Raw genomic sequence first — 23,239 nt, forward strand, 5'->3', positions numbered from 1 at the left:
AACAAATACAGGGGGCACATGCTGTGGGTGGGGGATCTGGAAGGAAATGTATACCCCCAAAACGGCGCTATGATAGTCATTTGTTATGTAAAATTGACATTTTGACAGGTGCCGTTTCCCCGCCCAGGTATAAGTGTAACGAAATATACATCTGTCAATCAATGATTGACATGGGAGCCATTTTGTACCCTTTTTATGGAGGATGGAGATTGTTCATTAAGTTATAGAGCATATTTTTTTCAATATATTCTTATATCGAGGTCTGTATCAATATATCCATATCTATTTTCCTAGGTTTTTTAAAAGTATGAATTAGTCTTGTTTATACATGTTGTTACAGATATGTTATTATAAACCATAATTGTTAACTTCAATAAGTTACATTTATATTGTATTAAGTTACTCTTATATAGTAAGTAGCGTATGTAATCTAATGCCTTGCGTAAGGGCGCTTGTTCAGTCGAGAGTGGTGCACCCAGCATGAAAGCGACACCTTCAGGCGAGATTTGTTACCAAGGGGAGCACACCCATGGGGTTATATTCACTTTCGGTCGTATGACGTTATTGCCGTTACTTCTCATTGGGAAATAACACTGCTAACATAGATTCATTAATTCCATTACATTTCTACATGGGTTTGTTGTGGGGATATCTCCTTTAGCCAATAATGCTTGTAATAATTTCATTTAATGGCCCAATTCCGAAATGTTTTCAAAACGAATACCAGATTATTGTTACTGAAAACAATTTCGGGGAGCGCTAATTCATTTATCCGACGAGCTCTTTTTCGGCATGTTTTTCTCCCAAAGAAAAATAAATATTTGAGCAGATGAATAAAGCCATTTTATGCCCGCATTCCGTCGAGCTTGGCACGTCTCTCGTCCTCGTCTCGCAAACGGTTAATCCAATGTGAGACGGCGTCGGAAAAAAATCCCGATTCCTCGAAAGATAGGAATAACCCTCGACTCCGGTCCCATATTATTGTATGTAATCATGCGATTAGGATGAGTCTGACGTGTATTTACGACGGATAGGATAGAGAAGAGCACAGCTCTCGCTGAATTACCAGCAGTTATCGGAACAGTTGGACTTCCCATCTTTCGTGTTTTCGTTATTAATTCGATTCTATCGATTCTTGCCTATCCACCAGTCGGGGTTATAGATCGTTCTTGTGTTATCTGATTGGGGCTCGCTCCATTTGGCCAAGATATCGTCAGTTCTGGTCTGAAGACCACGAAAAACGATGACAGGCCTTTTGTCAATTTCCATCGTGTTGATAATGCGCCCATGTTTTCGATAGGTGCACAGGGGAAGGATATTTGTCATAGTCAATCTTTTTCTGACATATGTGGTTTTCCTGGAAAGTGGAGACAGGAATTGTTGAACTTTTTAGCAGTTTGTCATACCAAGGTGACAGCAGTAATTACGGGAGAGACACGTCTGACCATATACGGAATCTGAATTTTATCTTTGGTATTTCATGCAGGAAAGAAGTCTTTTGGGGGATTTTTCCATCATTGCTATAACGCGTCTCCGTCTTTGGTTGCTCTGTTGTTACAACTGCCAGGCTAAACAACAGAGACACGCAAGAAGAGTTTTGCATAATAACACAATCAGGAAAATATGTCGACTTTTTTAGTAGACCAGTATCCTGGATCGGTCGACTTACGGATTTTCCTTACTTAATGAACAGATAGTGAAATGTCATATCGGTACACGCGCAAAACAGGACAGTTATTTATTGCGCGAATAAAATCATATGTTACAACGCTGCGAAACAAATTCATTAACGTTTCACACCTAAAGGAATATCAAACTTGATCAAAAGTGACCAAAAGTACCCGGGCTCATGAAGTTAAGTGTAAAGCGAGTTAAATAGAACCTCTGCTGACAAACCGTTACAAGCACAGAGCATCCGAGTCTACGCCTTGCTGTGGTATTGATTGAGATGGCGGATGCGACACATGCTGCTCAGGCCGTGCGCGCAACGAAGTGATTGAAGCGCTCATAGAATACTCATACCTTTTTCCCGAGGCGATACGTGTTGCGAACAATGTCTTCATATACAATGCGGCTCGGTGAGGTAGTGTAATTTGATCTCAGCGGTATTCTCTTATTCATATTCAGCTCGGCTTTGTCAAGTAAGAAATTGATTTTTTTTATTTTAATTTTGTACCCCACATTATTTTGCAGTGGCACTTTGCATGAGTGGGTTGTACAGATCTCTAATGGATTTTGTGTATCCCCGGAGCTGATTTCATATTTGAAATAATAAAACTTTTTTTTCTTTTTTTTTGTCATTGGTTAAAATGAATTCCATCGACTACGTGCTTGCATCATAATTTGTTACGCTTGCGTAAATGCGATAAGGGAATTTACGTCGTATTTTCGTCGCGTAGGAGACCTAACATTAAACTCGACGCAAAATACATGGTAGATCAGCCGATAAAAATATAATGGCGTGGGACGGACTTTTCCGAAACGTCACCCACGCATGAGCGACATTATATACGCCCTATTAACGTCCTGCCATTATAATATACATAGGCCGTAACTCGCGTAAAGCAGTGAAAGAATGTATGAGAAAAAAATCCCCTGTTAAAAATTGTTTCTTTTATTCAAGGGGAGATAACTCCTTTGTTGCCAGTTCTCGTTTGACACGAGATTTGACGTAGCTTATGAGCTCTTGTGTTGTGGGTTTCGGGAACATATAAGCACAGCTTCTAGACATTATCTCGCGGCATTGGACAATAGACAAAATTTGGGAATGAAAAATGGCGGGTCATAAATCTTCCGACACAAAGACAAATGTCATGCCACCAAGGCTGCTGACACGCAAAGTCATCTCTTCAACCACAGTTGCGTATTTTAGCAATTCTGTTCTAACAAACAGGTCTATTGCACAGCTTGATGTATCAATGTGTGTGAAAAATTGAAAAGGGTTTTGAAGCTTATGGGAAACAATTACCTGCCTGTAAGATACAAAACTTACAGCATATTTTATACGGTGAAAAATTATCATTCTAATTACTCACTATATCGTTCAAAACGAAGTTAACTAACTTAATGGATTGGGCGAATCCTAGACTACATCTAGTCTCTGAAATGAACATATCTGACAGAAAAAACAGTTGTTAGAGTATCTTAATAAAATGTTATAAAAAGGAGCCTCATTTTCTTCATTTTCATGAATCTGCAGTAATCTAAACTTGCCCACTTTTATAGACTTGCATAGGCTGTTTTGGATATATTTGTTGCAGGGTCTGTACGACAGACTAGGCTAATCCTTATAGACATTATTGTTATATATCTACAACCCTATTTACTCGAACAGTGGGAAACTCGATATATTCATGTGGTTGCTATAACAAGAGTCGATGGGACGTTATGCCGAAGGGTCGGGTAGGATTCTCCACTTGTGTGAAGCCCATTTCTGGTGTCTCCTGTCTAGATATTGGTGATATATTGCCAAAGCGGCGTAAAATAATACTCATCCACTCCTAAAACACAGTGTTGAGTGGTTTTGATGTGTCAGAGATGTGATGAGTGCTTATTATACATACACACTGACAGTAAACAATGTTACAAGTCTTTTGTCTCTTCGTTATTCAAACTTAATTTACAGATCATAACACACTGTCGATCAGTATTGCAATTCAATATTTCAAACATTTATCTTGAAGTATTCACACCCGGATTCTCGCAAATTAAAATTTATGACTATTAATCTTGTTGCGTCTGGTCCCATGACTGTATTGAAAATCATATCCGTTTATGTTTTTATCGGGTTGATAAATCTACTGCAATTGACAAACACAGTGGGTGACTTCTAGTGGCTTACAATGAATCGAAACAGTCTTCCCTGTTGGTAAAAAACAATCAGTCCACAACCAAGCCCACATTTGTTTTTCATTCATAATATTCATATAATTTCCACTCTTTTGCCTTTTGAGCCCAATGGAATTTGTTTCGGCAAAAGATCGAGACTGGTTACTCTCTAGCGTTGACATTTAATATTTATTCGGAAAAGATGGCAGTTAGCAGTAGCTGATGATAAAAGTCTCTGACATATGTCACTCCACTTCAAAATGTTTCATAGATATTCATACTTCATTACTGAGAATAAAAACAGAGAGTAGGTTTCTCTTGTCCTCTTGCAACAGAATTATGAACTAATCTTTAGGATCGTTATATAATCTGGTAAAATCGAATTACCATAGAAAAGATATACGTAGTACGAGACTGTCCATATGAGCTGATTGATCTTACCAGGACATTAAATGATATACTGAGAGAATGAAGGTAACGAAGTTCGCCGTCTATTTGTGTTCCCCGACAAAGAAGGAAGTGGCAACAAAATGAAAACGAACAATTTGCTGTAGAACAACTATCTAAATTGGGTTGGCCTCAACACATAATTGAAAACCAGCCAGGATCCGGGACTTTTATATTTTTACCAGTGAATATCAGTGTGATAAGGTAAACAATCCAAATCCAATACAATATGCTATTCAGTAAATGCTAAAACGATACGCTCTGATGCAACGAGGATCTAAGCTTTAACTCCTGGTCGAGGGTGACTGGTCGCCGCCCCCCCCCTACATTTGTCTGTATTTGACGGGACTATAATGGCACCTAAGAAACAGTATACTCGGGCTGTTCATATTTAGAGACAACACGAAGGGGTGTTTGTGAATGCCTGTATTATGAAATAATGAAAATTTACGCTAAATTATTGAGATCTCAGCGGGTCTTCTGAAATATTCATGATCAACAGCGTCATCAATATATCTTATTTATTAACTATGATGGATTAAAACGATGGCATTGATTTCAGGACGTAATATGATACGTGTGTTTATTTAAATCTCTAAGTCATTGATGTACAAATGTACTGGTGTGATGGAGGTTGAAAAGACATCACGAAATTGAGGTCCGAATAGCCTGTTGTACCTGTTGACACTGACGGGTTGTGTGATCTGATGCATCTAATGTCCACATTACCTGATGTAACAGAGGTCCAAATGTCCTGATGTAACGGAGGTCTAAATGTCCTGATGTGATGGAGGTCTAAATGTCCTGATGTAACGGAGGTCCAAATGACCCTATTTAATGGAGGTCCAAATGGCCTGATGTAACGGAGGTCCAAATGGCCCTATGTAACGGAGGTCCAAATGGCCCTTTGTAACGGAGGTCCAAATTACCTTATGTAACGAGAGTCCAAATTACCTGATGTTACAGATGTTCAAATAACTTGTTCGAGCTGATATCCAAATGACCTGATGTGACGGAGGTCCAAATTACTTGACGTAACGGAGGTCCAAATGGCCTGATGTAACGGAGGTCCCCTGACCTGTTGTCACTGAGGGCCAATGACCTGTTATGGCTCGTGTCCCCATGGCCTGGTGTAACAGAGGTCCAAATGACTTGTTGGAGCTGAGATCTAAATGGCCTGGTGTAACGGAGGTCCAAATAAGTTGATGTAACGGAGGTCCAAATGGCCTGTTGTAGCTATTTATTTTAATATATGTATATAAACTTCATTTATTATGCAAGTATCAATATATATTTATCTCTGTACACAAACAGGTTATCATTTGAAGGGTTCCCTGTGTAAGCAACGCTCAAATCTCCATACACGGTTTTCCGATGCCAGATAACCCCACTAGCGACGTGGGGAGTTCACCAGAACTACTGTTCAGTCGTCTGTTGGCGGTAGCTCCTCAAGATTATCGCTTTTGATGAAACCTCGCGGAAAGCTTGACTAAACCCAGACCCGGGGCGTGTGAGATAACGCGAGAACAGACAGCTTCTTCTGGGAGATCTGTTTCAAAACCGACTGAGGTTAGAGCGCAAACACCGGCTCCTCCCAAAGTTCGCCCCGCGCTGTCAACGGTCGCCATCTTGAATTTCGGCCACATCGTCAGTGGTCTCAATTTTCACGGCTTCTGCTTGTCATTCGCGCTTTGCTAGCACGTGCAATGTTGATTAAACGTTGTCTAACATTACCCGAATTCATGTTGGACATGCCTTGGCTTATACAATGTCTTTATTGGTAGAGAAGGTATTTATCATGAGTGAAAGTGTATACCCGAAGCATGTTAGGACTCCCGCCATATTATGGCCAACCTCATTTGCGACCTTTTACATTAGATTACTTGCACTTCCCGGACACGGAATATCAACATTGAATTACGCCCATGGATACAGAAAACGATCCTGAAATATTCCATATTCCTCTTTATTTAAGGATATTCCCTTCCAGCATGCCTGTGACCTGGTCGTCTAATGCGCTGTAATTTCCTGCAAAGTGTTGCGTCCTTGTGCGTTCCAGAAACCTACGATCGTGGGTTCGAATCCACGATTCTCACTGATTTTGTTTCTGGTTTGTTGGCACCATACCCATGGTCGTAGGTTTTACCAAAGCGATACACGTATAGGACATACATCACTTCGGGATTTCCTCCCACATTAAGCTGTGACATAACTGAAATACTGTTTAAATTGCTGGATATTGCTGGAATATTGCTAAAAGCGGTGTAAAACCATACTCACTCATAAACTGCCGGCATTAAGAATGTATATACTTGAAAACTGGATTTTACCAAACATTTGCAAAACTTATCAAAACATTTCTGGATGAAAACAGTCCCCGAAACACTGCACACTTTCAGGTCTAAAACACAACTACGATACCTGTATGAAATACATTACCATCGAATAACCATTTGTTGTTGTTTCAGTTTTAGACATCATCAAACATGGGTGTATACTTTGCCACCATCTTTTAGGCTGCTGGTGATGTTTGAGATTTAACATGGGTGTATTCTTTCTTTTGCACGGCAGTGTATATGTATATGGTGCATATGTGTACAGATGATAGAGAGCCTCATCACTGACACGCCCTCGTGTCGCGGTAATAGTCTTAACGACTTCGCGAACGTCACATCACTGCTATGGAAACACATGACATATATTATTCCTACTTATAACTAACACGTGTCATGGACGTTTCCGGCTTAATCTCAGCCTCTGCACATGGTCTGGTCAAGCTGACCACCTGTCCCATCCTTCCTTAGACCACCTCCTCCGTTCCCATCACACGTGTGTAGCACATCGCTATGATACAGCCGTGGCGTCCGCCTGTCACTCGTTACCGGAAGTCGAACTCGTTGTGATTGATAAGCTCGCGCAGGCGCAGATTCCACGATGACTGATCGGATACATTTGGCTTTCAGGTTTACGTTAATTGCCTCGGCGGTATTGGCAACTGAGAAAATATATGTTTTTGTTGTGATTACTACAGATAATGTAAGACTGTTATAAATGCTCAGTCAAATAAGATAATTTATTGTACATATACATCCGCTAAGAACACGGCTAATGTGTTTGTTTGTTGTTTAACGCCGCCCTCAGCAATATTCCAGCTATATGGCGGCGGTAAATAATCGAGTCTGGACCAGACATACCCGTGATCGATATTGTGAGTAAGGATCCACGCCTTCAGGGTAGGGTCAGTCACAATCAACAAATCACTGACTGACCATCCGATCCATTTGGTCGCCTCTTACGACCAGTATAGGTTGCTGGAGACCATTTCGAACCCAGAATTCCCAAGGGTCTCAAACAGCTGAGTAAATCTATATAACATGAAATAAAATTTATACATTATCACAATGATAATGAAATATCACGATATGGAACCTATGAAGAGTGATCATTATTTCGTATATCAAATATGCTGTGCCCTGGACGTGCTAGTAAGGATGATATATTTTTGGTAGAGGGTCTAAAATATTAAAAAAATGGAGCACTCTCTGAATTACTTTTGGAAATATAACTTGACAATTGAGATCTGACAGATGTATAGAGAGAACAGCGAAGTTGTATCTGAATTTTCCCATGAAAAGTTGTTTGTTTGTTTGTTGTTTAACGCCAGACAATCCAGTGATTGACACCATAAGCATCGATCCAATTGGGATACGATGACATGCATCAACCAAGTCAGCGAGCCTGACCACCCGATCCCGTTAGTCGCCTCTTACGACAAGCATGGGTTGCCGAAGACCTACTCTACCCCGGATTTTCACGGGTCAGTTAGTATATGAGTAATATCTTCATGTTTATTAGAAGTAACTGTTTTGTAGATGTCAGTGAACTGTTCATGTAAGAGTTCATTTAGTTTTTCAGAATATATATTATCCGTGTCGTTAGTTTTAACATCAATATTAGTGTTTTAATCTCATGGAACCATGAGCGTTAGGGCTGATCTCTTGATCTGACCTGTACTTCATCAGCTGAATATAACAGTTTACGAGGGCCCACTTGCACAAAGCGATCTTAGCGCTAAGATGATCTTAACTCCCATACTTTAACATAGGCTTACAATAGTCGTAGCGCTAAGATCGCTTTGTGCAAGTGGGCCCAGGAGTACGTTTCGTTCGTAGATAATAGCTATACATAACGTGAAGTACCACGTAATTTGTATCAAGGATTGATGCAGCTGTTCTAGAAACAGTTTTCGTGTTTTGTTGTAACTCATATATCAAAGCGTTTATCTGAATTTTGTATTCTCCAGCAAACGATGAATTATTCAATGTTTATCTTCGGTTTTTATCGCGTGTTGTTGTTCAGTGAACAGTCTACACATCGGTGGATATTTTTTATATCAAACACCGACGAAAATATAAAAAAACGTAAATGAAATATATGTATTTAAATAGTGAACAACATCGTCAAAGAGCTATTGGAATAAGGTTTTTCCTTACTGCGAGAAACTGACATGTAAGGATACATTGATCGAGTTGACAATCAATAATTATGAGTCATATTATCATTCCTAGGCATATATAATATTCATGACGAGTAAAACTTTTATGCATGTTTGATCCGATAGTAAGCGTAGCGTTGCCTGGCAACTCAATAACAGAAGATGAGACAGTTGCGCTAAAGTCGAAAACACGTATGGTAATGGTGTTACAGTTTTGCTTGAACACTTGCACGACACGAGTAGAACAGTTTGAAAAAGTGGGATACATTCACAATTTACCTTGCGAGAAGCACGTTGTAGGTTAGTGTGTAACACAGACGACATTCAGATTCATACAGGATATTATCGTCTGTTAACACACACACACACACACACACACACACACGCACACACACACACACCTTGTCAGGACAAATACTGTATTCCAACCCCGGGGGTTATTATGAAAATATGAAATATTTATATTGTGTCGTCCATACACGACATAACCAACCATCGGAAACAATGGCAACTTTCTTTCTTTCTTTCTTTGTTTTTTTACGCCGAACTCAGCAATATTCATGTTATATGACGTCGCTCTGTAAATACGTTGCGCAAGCACAACTATACCAGATGACATGGATCCGACAAAACAACTATACCGTACAACATACAATGGAGGTACGTGTCAACAGGGAGCTCCTCCAAAGTCCAACTTCGTGAAACAAGGGGCGGTCGGGTAGCCTAGTGGGTAAAGCGTTCGCTTGTCACGCCGAAGACCCGGGTTCGATTCCCGACATGGGTACAATATGTGAAGCCCATTTCTGGTGTCCCCCGCCGTGATATTGGTGGAATATTGCTAAAAGCCGCGTAAAACCATACTCACTCACTCATGAAACAAAAAAAGGAGATAACCCTTTTCGCGAACACCTGGTGTCATCACTGATTTTCAGTGGTCCAATCTCACTGTTTTCACGGCTATTTTCCCCTTTACACCAAATCTTTTTTGCAGATATTCTAGACTGGTTATTCTCTTGCATTGACAATTTATATTAACTTCGACACAAGCAGGATGTCGACGAGGACGGGTTCAGGCATTGTTGATGAGTTGGAAAGTTAGCCTTAACTCCAAAATTTGCTCGACACAGACAGCTTACTATAATGTGGATTGTCCTTTGACTTTGCCACTGACCTTGACGAATGTATATATGCATAGTGATGCTAATTGCATTTTCATGACATAAACATGGTGGCGACATCATCATATAACACCTGGAAACGTTTCATGTTTTAACAGAAGCCCAATTTCCTTATTACATTGGCGGTTCTACTACAAGGTACTTCTGAAATAAACAATCCGATCTACGCGGTTGTTCTGAAATGAACACGCCTTCGCCGAGCAATTGCTGTAGTCCCTTCAAAGTATCGTCTTACGCCGGTGTCAGGTTTCCTTTTATTGGCTGTAACACATGCTAACAACATTTGATACCCGAACGGCATGGCAGTCGGCACATTCTGACTACGTATGGCCAAACGAAATAGCCATTTGTTTTGGGCAGTATACAAGCACGACGTTTTACACTACCGTGCAGTTACGGGTCGATTTGAAAGCTTTTGGAGTCTTTATCATTGTACGATTCTATAGAAATTTATTATGATAAAATATTAACATCATTGACATTTTTTATTATCTTAGTTTAATCAGAGTAGATAGAAATCTGGGGTTATCTAAAGTGCACGGGAAACCTTGCTATTTAATGGGATAAATTATTCTTCACAAACTACGTCTATTGATAATCACGTGGGTGCAATTTATTATGGTTTTGATAAAGGGGAATGTGAATATTCTCATGTTTGTTTTTTGGTAATTTGAGATGTATTTCAGTCCTGTCGTCAAAACTCACCCCATGCACATCCAAGAACAAATATGTCTACCGCAAGAGCTGAAAAAGAGTTTTTTAACCGATTTTAAACTGCTCACTGGTGTGTCAGTAACATAACAAACCTATTGAGCTAGTGTTTTATAGAATTTAAAGTCTGATGAAAGAAGCGAACTTCAAGTGGACTGAAGTGGGTTCGAACCCGACCTCCGTGTGTGAAGACCGTACACATCAGCGTAACCTGCGTCAATCGGGCTAAACATTGCAGGAAGGGACTGCAAGCGTTATTAATGTCAACGGTTAGGTCAAAAAGAAATGCAAATATTGACCACAGGACAAGAGGTGCCATTGAGAGGGTTGTTTGTTTGTAAGCCAATTAGTGTCTGTTGACAAGTTCTCATGCCCATTCAGCGGGAAAGAATGGTCTGTGTCCTGCTGGATATTGTGTGTTCGCATGCGACGTAATTTTACGTTCGCTGTGGGTTTTGACGTACATGACATCCCCGTTATCTCACTCAGCACGTTAATAGCCATATTTGCACATTTCAGTTACGATTTGTACGACATGTAGTTTCTGACATGGCCTATGGATTTCTCACTTTCATGTTTATCTGGAAATATGACACCGTATTACCTGACATTTTAGATATAACTTGTTCATTTGATGGTTAGGATTTCTCCAAATATACATTGTTTTATATTTTTATTTCACTTGTTACAGTTGAGATAGTAAGATCATAAGTTGTATAAGTATACAAATATAGATGTGGTACAGTTATTAGTTATAATGGCTGATGTATGATTATTGATGATTGAGGCTGATGTTTGAAGATTGGAGTAATATCATAAGTCATAACGGTTGGAGTATAATCATAAGTCTTACTTGGTGGAGTATAACCATAAGCCATAACGGTTGGAGTATAACCATAAGTCATAACGGTTGGAGTATAATCATGAGTCATAACGGTTGGAGTATAATCATGAGTCATAACGGTTGGAGTATAATCATGAGTCATAACGGTTGGGGTATAACCATGAGTCATAACGGTTGGAGTATAACCATAAGTCATAACGGTTGGAGTATAACCATGAGTCATAACGGTTGGAGTATAATCATGAGTCATAACGGTTGGAGTATAATCATGAGTCATAACGGTTGGAGTATAATCATAAGCCATAACGGTTGGAGTATAATCATGAGTCATAACGGTTGGAGTATAATCATGAGTCATAACGGTTGGAGTATAATCATGAGTCATAACGGTTGGAGTATAATCATGAGTCATAACGGTTGGAGTATAATCATAAGCTATAACGGTTGGAGTATAATCATGAGTCATAACGGTTGGAGTATAATCATGAGTCATAACGGTTGGGGTATAATCATGAGTCATAACGGTTGGAGTATAACCATAAGTCATAACGGTTGGAGTATAACCATGAGTCATAACGGTTTGAGTATAATCATGAGTCATAACGGTTGGAGTATAATCATGAGTCATAACGGTTGGAGTATAATCATGAGTCATAACGGTTGGAGTATAATCATAAGTCATAACGATTGGGGTATAATCATGAGTCATTACGGTTGGAGTATAATCATAAGCCATAACGGTTGGAGTATAATCATGAGTCATAACGGTTGGAGTATAATCATGAGTCATAACGGTTGGAGTATAATCATGAGTCATAACGGTTGGGGTATAATCATGAGTCATAACGGTTGGAGTATAACCATAAGTCATAACGGTTGGAGTATAACCATGAGTCATAACGGTTGGAGTATAATCATGAGTCATAACGTTTGGGGTATAATCATGAGTCATAACGGTTGGAGTATAATCATAAGCCATAACGGTTGGAGTATAATCATGAGTCATAACGGTTGGAGTATAACCATAAGTCATAACGGTTGGGGTATAACCATGAGTCATAACGGTTGGAGTATAACCATGAGTCATAACGGTTGGAGTATAATCATGAGTCATAACGGTTGGGGTATAACCATGAGTCATAACGGTTGGAGTATAACCATGAGTCATAACGGTTGGGGTATAATCATGAGTCATAACGGTTGGAGTATAATCATAAGCCATAACGGTTGGAGTATAATCACAAGCCATAACGGTTAGAGTATAATCATGAGTCCTAAAGGTTGGAGTATAATCATGAGTCATAACGGTTGGGGTATAATCATGAGTCATAACGGTTGGAGTATAACCATAAGTCATAACGGTTGGAGTATAACCATGAGTCATAACGGTTAGAGTATAATCATGAGTCATAACGGTTGGAGTATAATCATGAGTCATAACGGTTGGAGTATAATCATGAGTCATAACGGTTGGAGTATAATCATAAGTCATAACGATTGGGGTATAATCATGAGTCATAACGGTTGGAGTATAATCATAAGCCATAACGGTTGGAGTATAATCATGAGTCATAACGGTTGGAGTATAACCATGAGTCATAACGGTTGGAGTATAATCATGAGTCATAACGTTTGGGGTATAATCATGAGTCATAACGGTTGGAGTATAATCATAAGCCATAACGGTTGGAGTATAATCATGAGTCATAACGGTTGGGGTATAACCATGAGTCATAACGGTTGGAGTATAACCATAAGTCATAACGGTTGGGGTATAACCATGAGTCATAACGGTTGGAGTATAACCATAAGTCATAACGGTTGGAGTATAATCATGAGTCATAACGGTTGGGGTATAACCATGAGTCATAACGGTTGGAGTATAACCATAAGTCATAACGGTTGGAGTATAACCATAAGTCATAACGGTTGGAGTATAACCATGAGTCATAACGTTTGGGGTATAACCATGAGTCATAACGGTTGGAGTATAACCATAAGCCATAACGGTTGGAGTATAATCATGAGTCATAACGGTTGGAGTATAATCATGAGTCATAACGTTTGGGGTATAATCAGGAGTCATAACGGTTGGAGTATAATCATAAGCTCTAACGGTTGAAGTATAAATCATGAGTCATAACGGTTGGGGTATAACCATGAGTAATAACGGTTGGAGTATAACCATGAGTCATAACGGTTGGAGTATAATCATGAGTCATAACGGTTGGAGTATAATCATAAGCCATAACGGTTGGAGTATAATCACAAGCCATAACGGTTAGAGTATAATCATGAGTCCTAAAGGTTGGAGTATAATCATAAGTCTTAACGGTTTGGGTATAATACTAAGTCCTGACGGTTGGAGTATAATCAAATATTGGTTGGAGTATAATCATAAGTCTTAACGGTTGGAGTATAATCATAAGTCATTATTGCTGGAAAACAATAGAGATAATAGATTATAATCACTATAAGCTACACTGTAGAGTGTAGACTGTGGGTTTACGAATAATGTGGGCAGAATCGTAACATATAACGCATGATGCAGGTTGCTTTGAATTGAATTCATAAAGATGGTCGCCATGGAGATCGGATCCATCATCATAACAACAGACTAAATATAGACCAGTAAATAACACAAGTACTCAAAAGAAGTTAAAGATCACACTATTTTACCATATTGTGTCTATAGTTACTTTGGCCATGACAGATTACTCATATGAAAAAAGGGTGTTCTTTTGACTTCTATTGTGTAGTATACATCAACGCGGAGTTGTTTGATACTAAATATCCCTAATGAGTGGATTAGAGTGTACTTTCTCTCGGGTACTTTAAAGCTTCCAAGATATGACAAGGTATAAATTCTGTTCGTTAGAGGCATACGTTTTTACCTGCTATTATTTCAGGTATAATCCATCGGGGCTTAACAGCATGTAACTGAATTTTATGCTTAGATAGTAATGTGTTTTTAAACTAGCCCATCTTTCAAAGTCAACAATGATTTACAACCTGCATCAAAGAGTCACACGTCGCAAACAGAGAGCATTTTACCGCAACTCACACCATACAATACAAGAAAAACACTCATTACACCAACAGTAGCTCGCTCAAATTAAATTATTATTTTCCCTGCTCGTTTGGGATTCCACCCATGAGATCTCTATTGTGGCTACGTCAGTCTGGAATTTAAGAAAAGGAAGTGATTTATTAATTATAGCGAAAAAATATGCCCTTCGCATCAGGGCTCCTGTATACATGGGGGGTTTAATGTGTTGTACGTGTATAAATCCAGGAGCATTCTCCGCGACGTCGCTCAAGCGAGGTTTGACGATGTGGCTCAATACATTCGGCGAATATGCGGGAGATATAATTATTAAAAACATTTCTCCACATGAAACTTTGATAAGATAAAGTCCTTGTTAAGACATCTTCCTGTCGGGGATTCTGTGTCCAAGACAATAATGATTGTTATTCTTCTGATTTATAGAAGAGTTGTGCATATCAATGACAGACATATTGTCATTATCATGAAGACTGTTGCTAGGCCCTAACAAATTGAATACATTGCTTTCTCGGCTTGATACTTTTTAATGTAATTGTTAAAAGTAATAACGATTTTAGTATTTAAATATTTAGCTCACGAAATAAACTCTCGGGCAAAAGAATGTATATATCTACGTTTTATGGTGGCTCGGTGATTTTACATCCGTCGTAGCTCAAATGCGTGGGTAGATGTTCGTAATATCAACCATTGGTTTGCCTAGTCCAGACTCGATTATTTACAAACCGCCGTCATATTGATGGTACATTGATGAGTGCGGCGTTTAACAACAAACAAAAAGGTACATACCCTTAACGTAATGAATATGATTAATTTACATTCAATACTTGTGAAAGAATCTTTAAAGTAAATATTTCGCAGACTAAAATGTTTTATATAGAATATAAACCACAGGTACAAAGAACATATTTTCTAAAAGAAAAGTCATAGGAAATAATAAGTTATTATTGATGTAATCGATTACGGGACAAAGATCGTAAGGTGACCATGTTGAATGTATTGAAGCCAACGTTTCATTAAGAGATACGCCAGTTGCCCCGTCTCGAACCCCATAAACATGTGCAGAGTTGACGCGAGAAATCGGGGAACAACATATGTGCCCCCGAGAGGAGGCAACGCGAAATACAGACACGTTACTTAGATGCTCATCCGGGGATTCGGTCTTTGTAACCGAAATCTCACCACTTCTCGGAGTCGCTTCCTGTCGATAAACTGGACTACACATCTGTGAAATTACCATTTTTCACAACATAACACTCTCCTTCACGTAAGTACCAGGTCAGATTTGTGTCTGATTAAGATTTGCTTAATTCGTTGGGAGTTTAAGTTGGTAGATTAACTGGCACCGCGATGGCCGTCCTTTGATAGCGTCTGGCCCTGGTGTGGTTGTAAAGGGGTATGGCTGGCACGATGATGTGGCTATTGCTGTTGGTGTGCTTTCATAATTTGTCCCCATTCATTGTTTGTTGTAAAGTTGGTGAACTTTGGGTGTGTAGAGGAGGAATGCTTGTTGTATGAAGTTTTGAGAAAGTTTAGTTGCGACCTTGACATTGCTTCTCGCCTTGACGCCAGGATCTAAGCCAGATGGGCCTTGTCATTGCCCACACCACGAGGAGAGTGCTGTTATTCATCCTTTCCCGCTTTCTCCCTCTGTCATTCCTTGGAAGAATTCGGTAGCTTTTTCATACATTTTTTTGTCCATCTACTTTGCAACGATTAATAAACAGCGTACCACAGGAAGGATATATGTCAATCCTATGGAGCAAAAAGCCGTAGAGAGGTTCACATATGTCCGCCATATTCCCCAAGAAAATCCGCTAAGAAATATCCGAGCAGATATATATTTAGGTTATGTTTACGGCGTCGGTCTAGACAATAACAGACCGTTTGAATATGTTGTTTTGCTTCTGTTAGGCGTGTATGAAATCAGATCGTTCCTCTCTCCTTGAAAGTGTTGGACTTCGGTGAAATTGGCTTTGATTTCTATTTCTAACAGTTATTAATAAGATGAAAGTAGCAGATGTATGTAGACAACACGGAAGGACGACACGGAACATATGTTTACAATTATGGATGTGTAATGAAATGGTGTGTAAATGCATTAATGTGTATTTTAAAGGATATTATGGAAAGAAAACTTTGGAAATGCATCTTATCAGTCATAAGATTTAGACTCCATTTTGTAAATTTGTTATGAATGCCACTTCTGCATCAACCATGACTAAGTAAGCGGTGTCGTAGCCAGAGACATCACCGCAACATCCGGACGGCCTGCAGTGTTGCAGAAGGGCAGGATCTCAAACAAACGAGTGATTAGTGGAATTTAGCTGTCGAGGTACGATGACACACTAAGACAGCCAGGTTACAACTGAGAGTTAATCTGGTTAGTGAAATATAGAAATATCGTCCATATTCAGTATTCATATAGTGATTATTCGATCCAATTTTGACAAACGAGGCCGAAAACCGAGAACGTTTTCTGCCAGGAATACATTGAAGTGTTCAACTGTGGTAGTTGGAGTCATGGAGTCTTGCCCAAAGTGATGGATTAAGTGACGCCTAATGCTGTATGTGTAAAGGGAAGCGCATAAACACTATTTACGACTGTCACGTGTGGGCTAATGAATACATTCATGAATTAATGAATTCTGACCACATCAATGTCTTCATGAAACACGATCCGATAGTGATGACACCAGGTGTTCGCGAAAAAGGTAGCATTTCCTGCCCCATCTGTGGCACCTATCTCAAACACATGCAAAGGCAAGGCAATTGTTCGCCTAAAAAAACCACGGGAACATACGGTACAAGTCAAAATAGGAATTTCACCGAACATCAGTTTAGTCACTGATGCGTCAAATTTGCAAATGTCATCCACAAATGTTCCGTGAAACATTTTGAAAGCTTCACTTGTGCCTTTAATGATGTAACATGTGTTTATCCGAACACAAATCAAAACGCGTTCCTTGTTTCATAATATATATGACATATGTGTTTATATGTCTATACACATGTATGTCTTAACATACGTCTATGGTTTAAACACTATTCTAAACATGTTTACGTTCTCAACACATTTCTAAACAATTTACGCAAACGTGTTAAGGCTAAAAACCGTACATGATGGTATTGTTGTGGGTATGCCGGGAGGGGCATTTCATGTTTAGATGAAACAGTCCATCTAGGATTGAAACAAAATTCTAAACACGTTTACATGTAAACATGTCTAGCAAGCGCTTACTACCCAAACACATTTTACAGCGAAAATGTAGAGAAAATACCCAAAGCCACGATTCGATAATCCATAAAATATTCTAATTTCACCATGGTTCGCTTGTATTATACTCTGTTACCCCTGAAGCTGGGGCTTATAAAACAGTTTTATTAATATTTTATCAGTGATTAATATTATGTTAATAATGTTACCTGCACTATTTAATTATAGTGGTATTTGCTTTGTTAGTAATGATATTATTCATAACACCTAACAGTTCATGTATATATCTGATTAGAATGCAACATATTTAACGATTTTGACCCAAAATATATAGTATGTCACTTTGATCTTTGGTTCCGCTTGGTCTATTAACACTGAAATGTGAATGGTATCCTTCAATTGTATAATATTTTAATATAACTGTTATTAATTTGGGTTCGTCAGGACATTTCCCTTTTTAGTATTTTTACGAAATAATTAACAAAGGAATAATTAATTTAACATTATACACGGACATAACTGCGTTCTACGTCAATGACTCTGACTACAATATTGGATTTGCAGTCATAAAAATATCTAATCTGCACATTTTGTCGTTTTTTCACAAAGATATGTTAATAAGGTAATTATATTTCATTAATAGGAAGAATGGTTTCACATGAAGCTGTATATGATACGTTTCTGGGTTTAAGCGGTATTTTTATAGAAGCTCTTGATATAAAGAACATGTCTCTCATAATTGATATCTTTTTTATGATTGAGACAGCTGGATAAAGTCGATAATGAAGTTTGGTCTCACGTACTTATAACTCGGCCGTCTAATTTCAACAATCATAGTTTCTGCATGAGGGCGACTCATAACCATACGTGGCATAACCCGTTAAACTGAATGGCGATCTCAGCGTTAGAATACTAGCTGTTGTGTTTTACGCTTAGGTTCGCCTATTAAACCGAAGACAACAGCACGACGTTTCGATGACATTTTACAGATAGCATCGTCTGGCCAAAAGCACCTTGTAATCGAGTTCATTCATTTTTTAATACTATTTTGTTCGAATGCAATCCACGTTTAAGTCTCAGAGTGTTCACAATTTCTTAGGAGTTAAGAGGACGGTTGTGAATTGATAAACTTAAATGTGTAATCATATTTGAATGTACGGATGTAATTGATATTGCAGTACAAATACAGTTAGATGTGGATGTGCAAAGATGTGGATGTGCATCATATAAATATTGAAATACATTTAATTAAAAAAGTATGATTAAAGCACACATCACCGAACTTCGCCAAAGAATTGCTAGAAATTTTATAAACTAAACGCAAAATGTTGCTTATGCAAAACTGGCATATGTAAGCGATGTAATTTAGATTGTGAAAAAATCTATTGAGATACCCCGCCCCGCCAGTCTATCCTTCCTCCCTCCCCCTTTTTCATTCATACCCATTTCTAGCCATCTGTATTCCTCAGAAATATATTGAGAATTGGCACGGATATACAGACCATTATTCTATTTCGACCTCCGAAGACCGCTTTCCAACAACGCTGTAAGGAGCTGTACCCGCCCAATACACTTGTACCTGACATTATACGCTCGCCAGGGTAATTCCCCTATGCCACCCACAGTCGCGCTCAAGCTCTCAGCAGGGTATTGCCACCGCGACTCCCAATCTCACACTCAGGTGCAAATTATTTGAACATGCTTATCCGCTCGTGTCAAGCTCAGTATATTGAACAAATTTCTACAAATATGCGTAAAACAGCTGCTACGTTTCAGAGATGATCGGCCGTGCTTCATGAGACAACGTAGTTGAGTTGCTCTGTCATAGGAGAAATATGGTCGGCCTAGCTTCACATGTCGATTTGTTGGACGATCATGATAGTTTAGACCAGTTCGTTAATAGCATCCTCCCATCTTCAGGTAAGACTTTTTGTACAAAAGATTTTAATGTGAATCTTGATTGTCACGTCCTTGGTTGATCATATAAACGTACGTGACATTAAGGCGGCATTGGTGCTGTGGAGTCGATAGGCTCTGGGGCTTAGGACCAATTGTTTTTAGTTATTGATGTTAATCGTGAGTTTAGCTTTGCTTTTGTGATCGCGGTTGTTTATGTTGGTTTGTTGATGAGTGGGTCGTCGTTTTATTCTCATGAGCAGCTTTTTTACACCTTTTTACACAAATCGTTAAGCGCCCTTTGGCGGGTTTATAGCGGATGTCCTGTCTGGGCCTCTTTGTTAAATTTTAAAAAATGAGATGTTTATAACTATTTATAACTAGTAGTAGTAGTAGTAGTAGTAGTAGTAGTAGTAGTAGTAGTAGTGGTGGTAGCGGTGGTGGTGGTGGTGGTGGTAGTAGAATTAGTAGTATTAGTAGTAGTAGTAGTAGTAGTAGTAGTAGTAGACTAACATCTAGTCTCTAAAATGAACATATCTTACAAAAAATATAGTTGTTAAATTATCTTTATGAAATATAATAAAACGGAGCCCAGAGACTCTTGGTTTTCCTGATACTGCATTTTTCTAGACTTGCCCACTATTATAGACTTGCATGGCTGTTTTGGATATATTTGTTTAAGTGTTTGTATGACAGACAGTAGTAGTAGTAGTAGTAGTAGTAGTAGTAGTAGTAGTAGTAGTAGTAGTAGTAGGTGGAGGAGGAGGGGGAGGAGCATGAACGTTTTTGAGTTAATGTATAATGTATTTGATATCAGATTTGAAGTAATAAGTAACATGTGTTTCACTTGTACTTCATCCAGAACCAATATGCATTTACAGATTGTTGTAGTTGAGAATATTTACATTTTAGATTAAATACGGCCACATAATATGTCACTCGGATTTCGGTACCGAAGTTTGATTCTTTGTACACATGTGCTAAAATAAATATCAAGCTATAGACGTATATGCATATTCAGAGACTTATTAAAATAGCATAGTATAGTACGGTACAAAACGTGTACAGAGCGAGTAATTTGAGATGAAATCAAAAACAGAAATGACAAACCTCGTTATAGGAACGCGTTATAGTAGATATATTTCATAGTCACACTGGATATATCAACATATCAAACGAACATATTTATAAATATCATTTAAAATAAATCATTATTGGTAATTGTTGCTTTCACTGCAGCTACCGCACAAGTTATCCTTCAGTAAAAATTCACTAACTGATTGTATCCTTGAAATATACATATCGTCCTTGAAAGACAACAGGATATTGGCGGCATACCACAAGCGTGTTTACATGCTTATAACTTGTCATTGTTAATTACATTGATCTTGAAAACTTGTTCATTTCACCGTTAAGTATATATTGATTGATGTAACATTTGGCACTATTTAGAGAGTGTGGCGTTTAAACAAGCGACTTAGAAAATCGGGAGTTGAAATCGATAATGATTGGCTGAAATAGACTGGAGGAGTTGTTGGGTCGGCCAGATCAGTCGTTGATTATTTATGACAATGTATTTTTAATGGAAACTGAAAAATCAAGTTGTATTATCGAAGCTCACTAGTAGTGATAATTATTAATTTATAGCACTGTGATACTTCCACAGAGACACATGTATTTAACGCCGTTTGCATTAACATTGTGCGGGTATTCTGATTTCAAATATTAGTAGGAGTTTTAGGGCTTGGACGTGCACGACGTGCATACTCGTGTCTGGAGCCAGCTTGTTGATACAATGCCCGATAAGAAACGTGATTACCCCAAACGAAACTGTCATGTTCTACACGTGTGTTGTCTATGGAACAATTGTGTTCTATGTGTTAGTACAATATTTCATCCGCTCGACATGTAATTATATATGTTTTTCAACTGTACTCAAAGTTGAATTTACCCGTGAAGATCCGGGTTAGATAAGAAAAGGTCCTCAGCAACCCATGCTTGCCGAAAAGGCGATTATGCTTGTCGTAAGAGGCGACTAACGGGATCGGGTGGTCAGGCTCGCTGGCTTGGTTGATGAATGTCATCGTATCCCAATTGCGTGGATCGATGCTCATGATGTCAATCACTGGATTGTCTGGTCCAGGCTCGATTATTTACAGACCGCCGCCACATAGCTGAAATATTGCTGAGTGGGGCGTTAAACAAAAACAAAAAAAGTTGAATTTTAAGGATAAATGTCTGAATTACTGTCATATTTACTATTAAGATCAGGGAATAAGCATTTATTTGTCATAGTCTGAAACATATTATCTTAATAATTTGTTTTTCACTAATACCTAAAGTCAGCAATTTTATTTTGAATGTACTAATGTCCATATTTCGCAAACGTTATCTAACGAGAAATTGAATCAAAGCATAACATAGCTGTATAATTATACCTATTATCACGTGACATTACTTTAGTTAGTGCTCAAATGACAGCATAATTTTGTTCATGTTTACACACAACCTTCAAACGAAAACAGCGATGTTGATTGCAGCTATTCATGTACATAGCATGCAATATACAACTGTGGGTTGGCCTGTCTGCGCTGGCTCGCCTGACCCGGTGAGATAGGCCTGTCACTCACTGAAGTAGACCCTGAAATTGACACCACTGTAAGAGATGATTACAAGCTTTAAATAAATCCGGTATGCCTGGACGTATATACAGCATAGCAATAGGCGTTTTGCATATAGGTACGTATAGATATATCGGCTCCATTGGTATGTTGACTCACGCATGAACAGGTATTTCATTGTAAAGTGTTTTAATATAAAATGATTGCTAGAATTGTTGGCAATTATCATAATCTGGTCATATAACGGAATGATTTGTACTTCGAATGTTTGGAAATTGTATTATAATTACCCGATAGGGTAAAATTATTTTTTTTCATCTCGCTTTGAACTGTTTCTTTTATTTGCACCCCGTCACCTACACATCTGAGGTTTTAATGCGAACTTATTATAGGAATTGTGTTTCTGTGCTACCCGTTCTGAAAAAAACACGATTCAAACCAAAACACCCGTTCTAAAAAAACATGATTCAAACCAGTGAACACTATCTTTAATAATGATGAACATTAATTAAACTTAATATGTGTAAAAAATACCATGACTATTATTGCCCCGAAACCGTCTCAATTGCGAACGTGTAAAAAAATTAAATCACATTTTAATGACACACACGCATTTTAAACCACAATATAATAACGTAAACATTAGCGGGAAAGTGAATTGAACTGGACGCTGATGGTTACGTGAGAGATTGATGGTCTATACGGAACGTCTATCTCTCAATAACGGGGGCATTCTTTCCGCACAGTCCAAAAATATTGACCGACCGAGCCCGAACAATAGCGAACGGTAATGGGGGCGGGAATTCAGAACCAGGGGCCTTCGCTAATGCACTAACATTTACAAAGCTACATGTAGAGCAAAGTATCTCACAAAGCCAGTACACTGAACACGGGTGAACTTCGCCACCCGTTTATGTACCCGGTCGTCGGGAATGGCA

The 23,239-nt window shown here is 38.6% G+C and overlaps 1 protein-coding gene across 6 annotated transcripts in view; it reads left to right on the forward strand.

The window, feature by feature from the left end:
- LOC124146472 (homeobox protein six1a-like) overlaps nucleotides 1-23,239 on the forward strand; it is a 78,480-nt gene that overhangs the window by 48,076 nt on the left and 7,165 nt on the right. Inside the window, exon 1 of one of the 6 annotated variants that reach the window (XM_046516784.2) lies at nucleotides 15,685-15,834. The exons of 2 other annotated variants lie outside the window; for them this stretch is intronic. Coding sequence is in view for 3 of the 4 variants with exons in the window: in XM_046516780.2 (XP_046372736.1) it covers nucleotides 19,620-19,704 (85 nt within the window). In the remaining variant the exon portion in view is untranslated. Of the gene's footprint in view, nucleotides 1-15,684; nucleotides 15,835-19,479; nucleotides 19,705-23,239 lie in introns of those variants that run through there. 3 more of the 6 variants (XM_046516780.2, XM_046516781.2, XM_046516777.2) reach the window with 3 other exon arrangements.

The sequence above is a fragment of the Haliotis rufescens genome, unplaced genomic scaffold, assembly GCF_023055435.1.
Source record: "Haliotis rufescens isolate VD_foot unplaced genomic scaffold, xgHalRufe1.0.p SCAF_3, whole genome shotgun sequence".
In the NCBI taxonomy this organism is placed as follows: domain Eukaryota; kingdom Metazoa; phylum Mollusca; class Gastropoda; order Lepetellida; family Haliotidae; genus Haliotis; species Haliotis rufescens.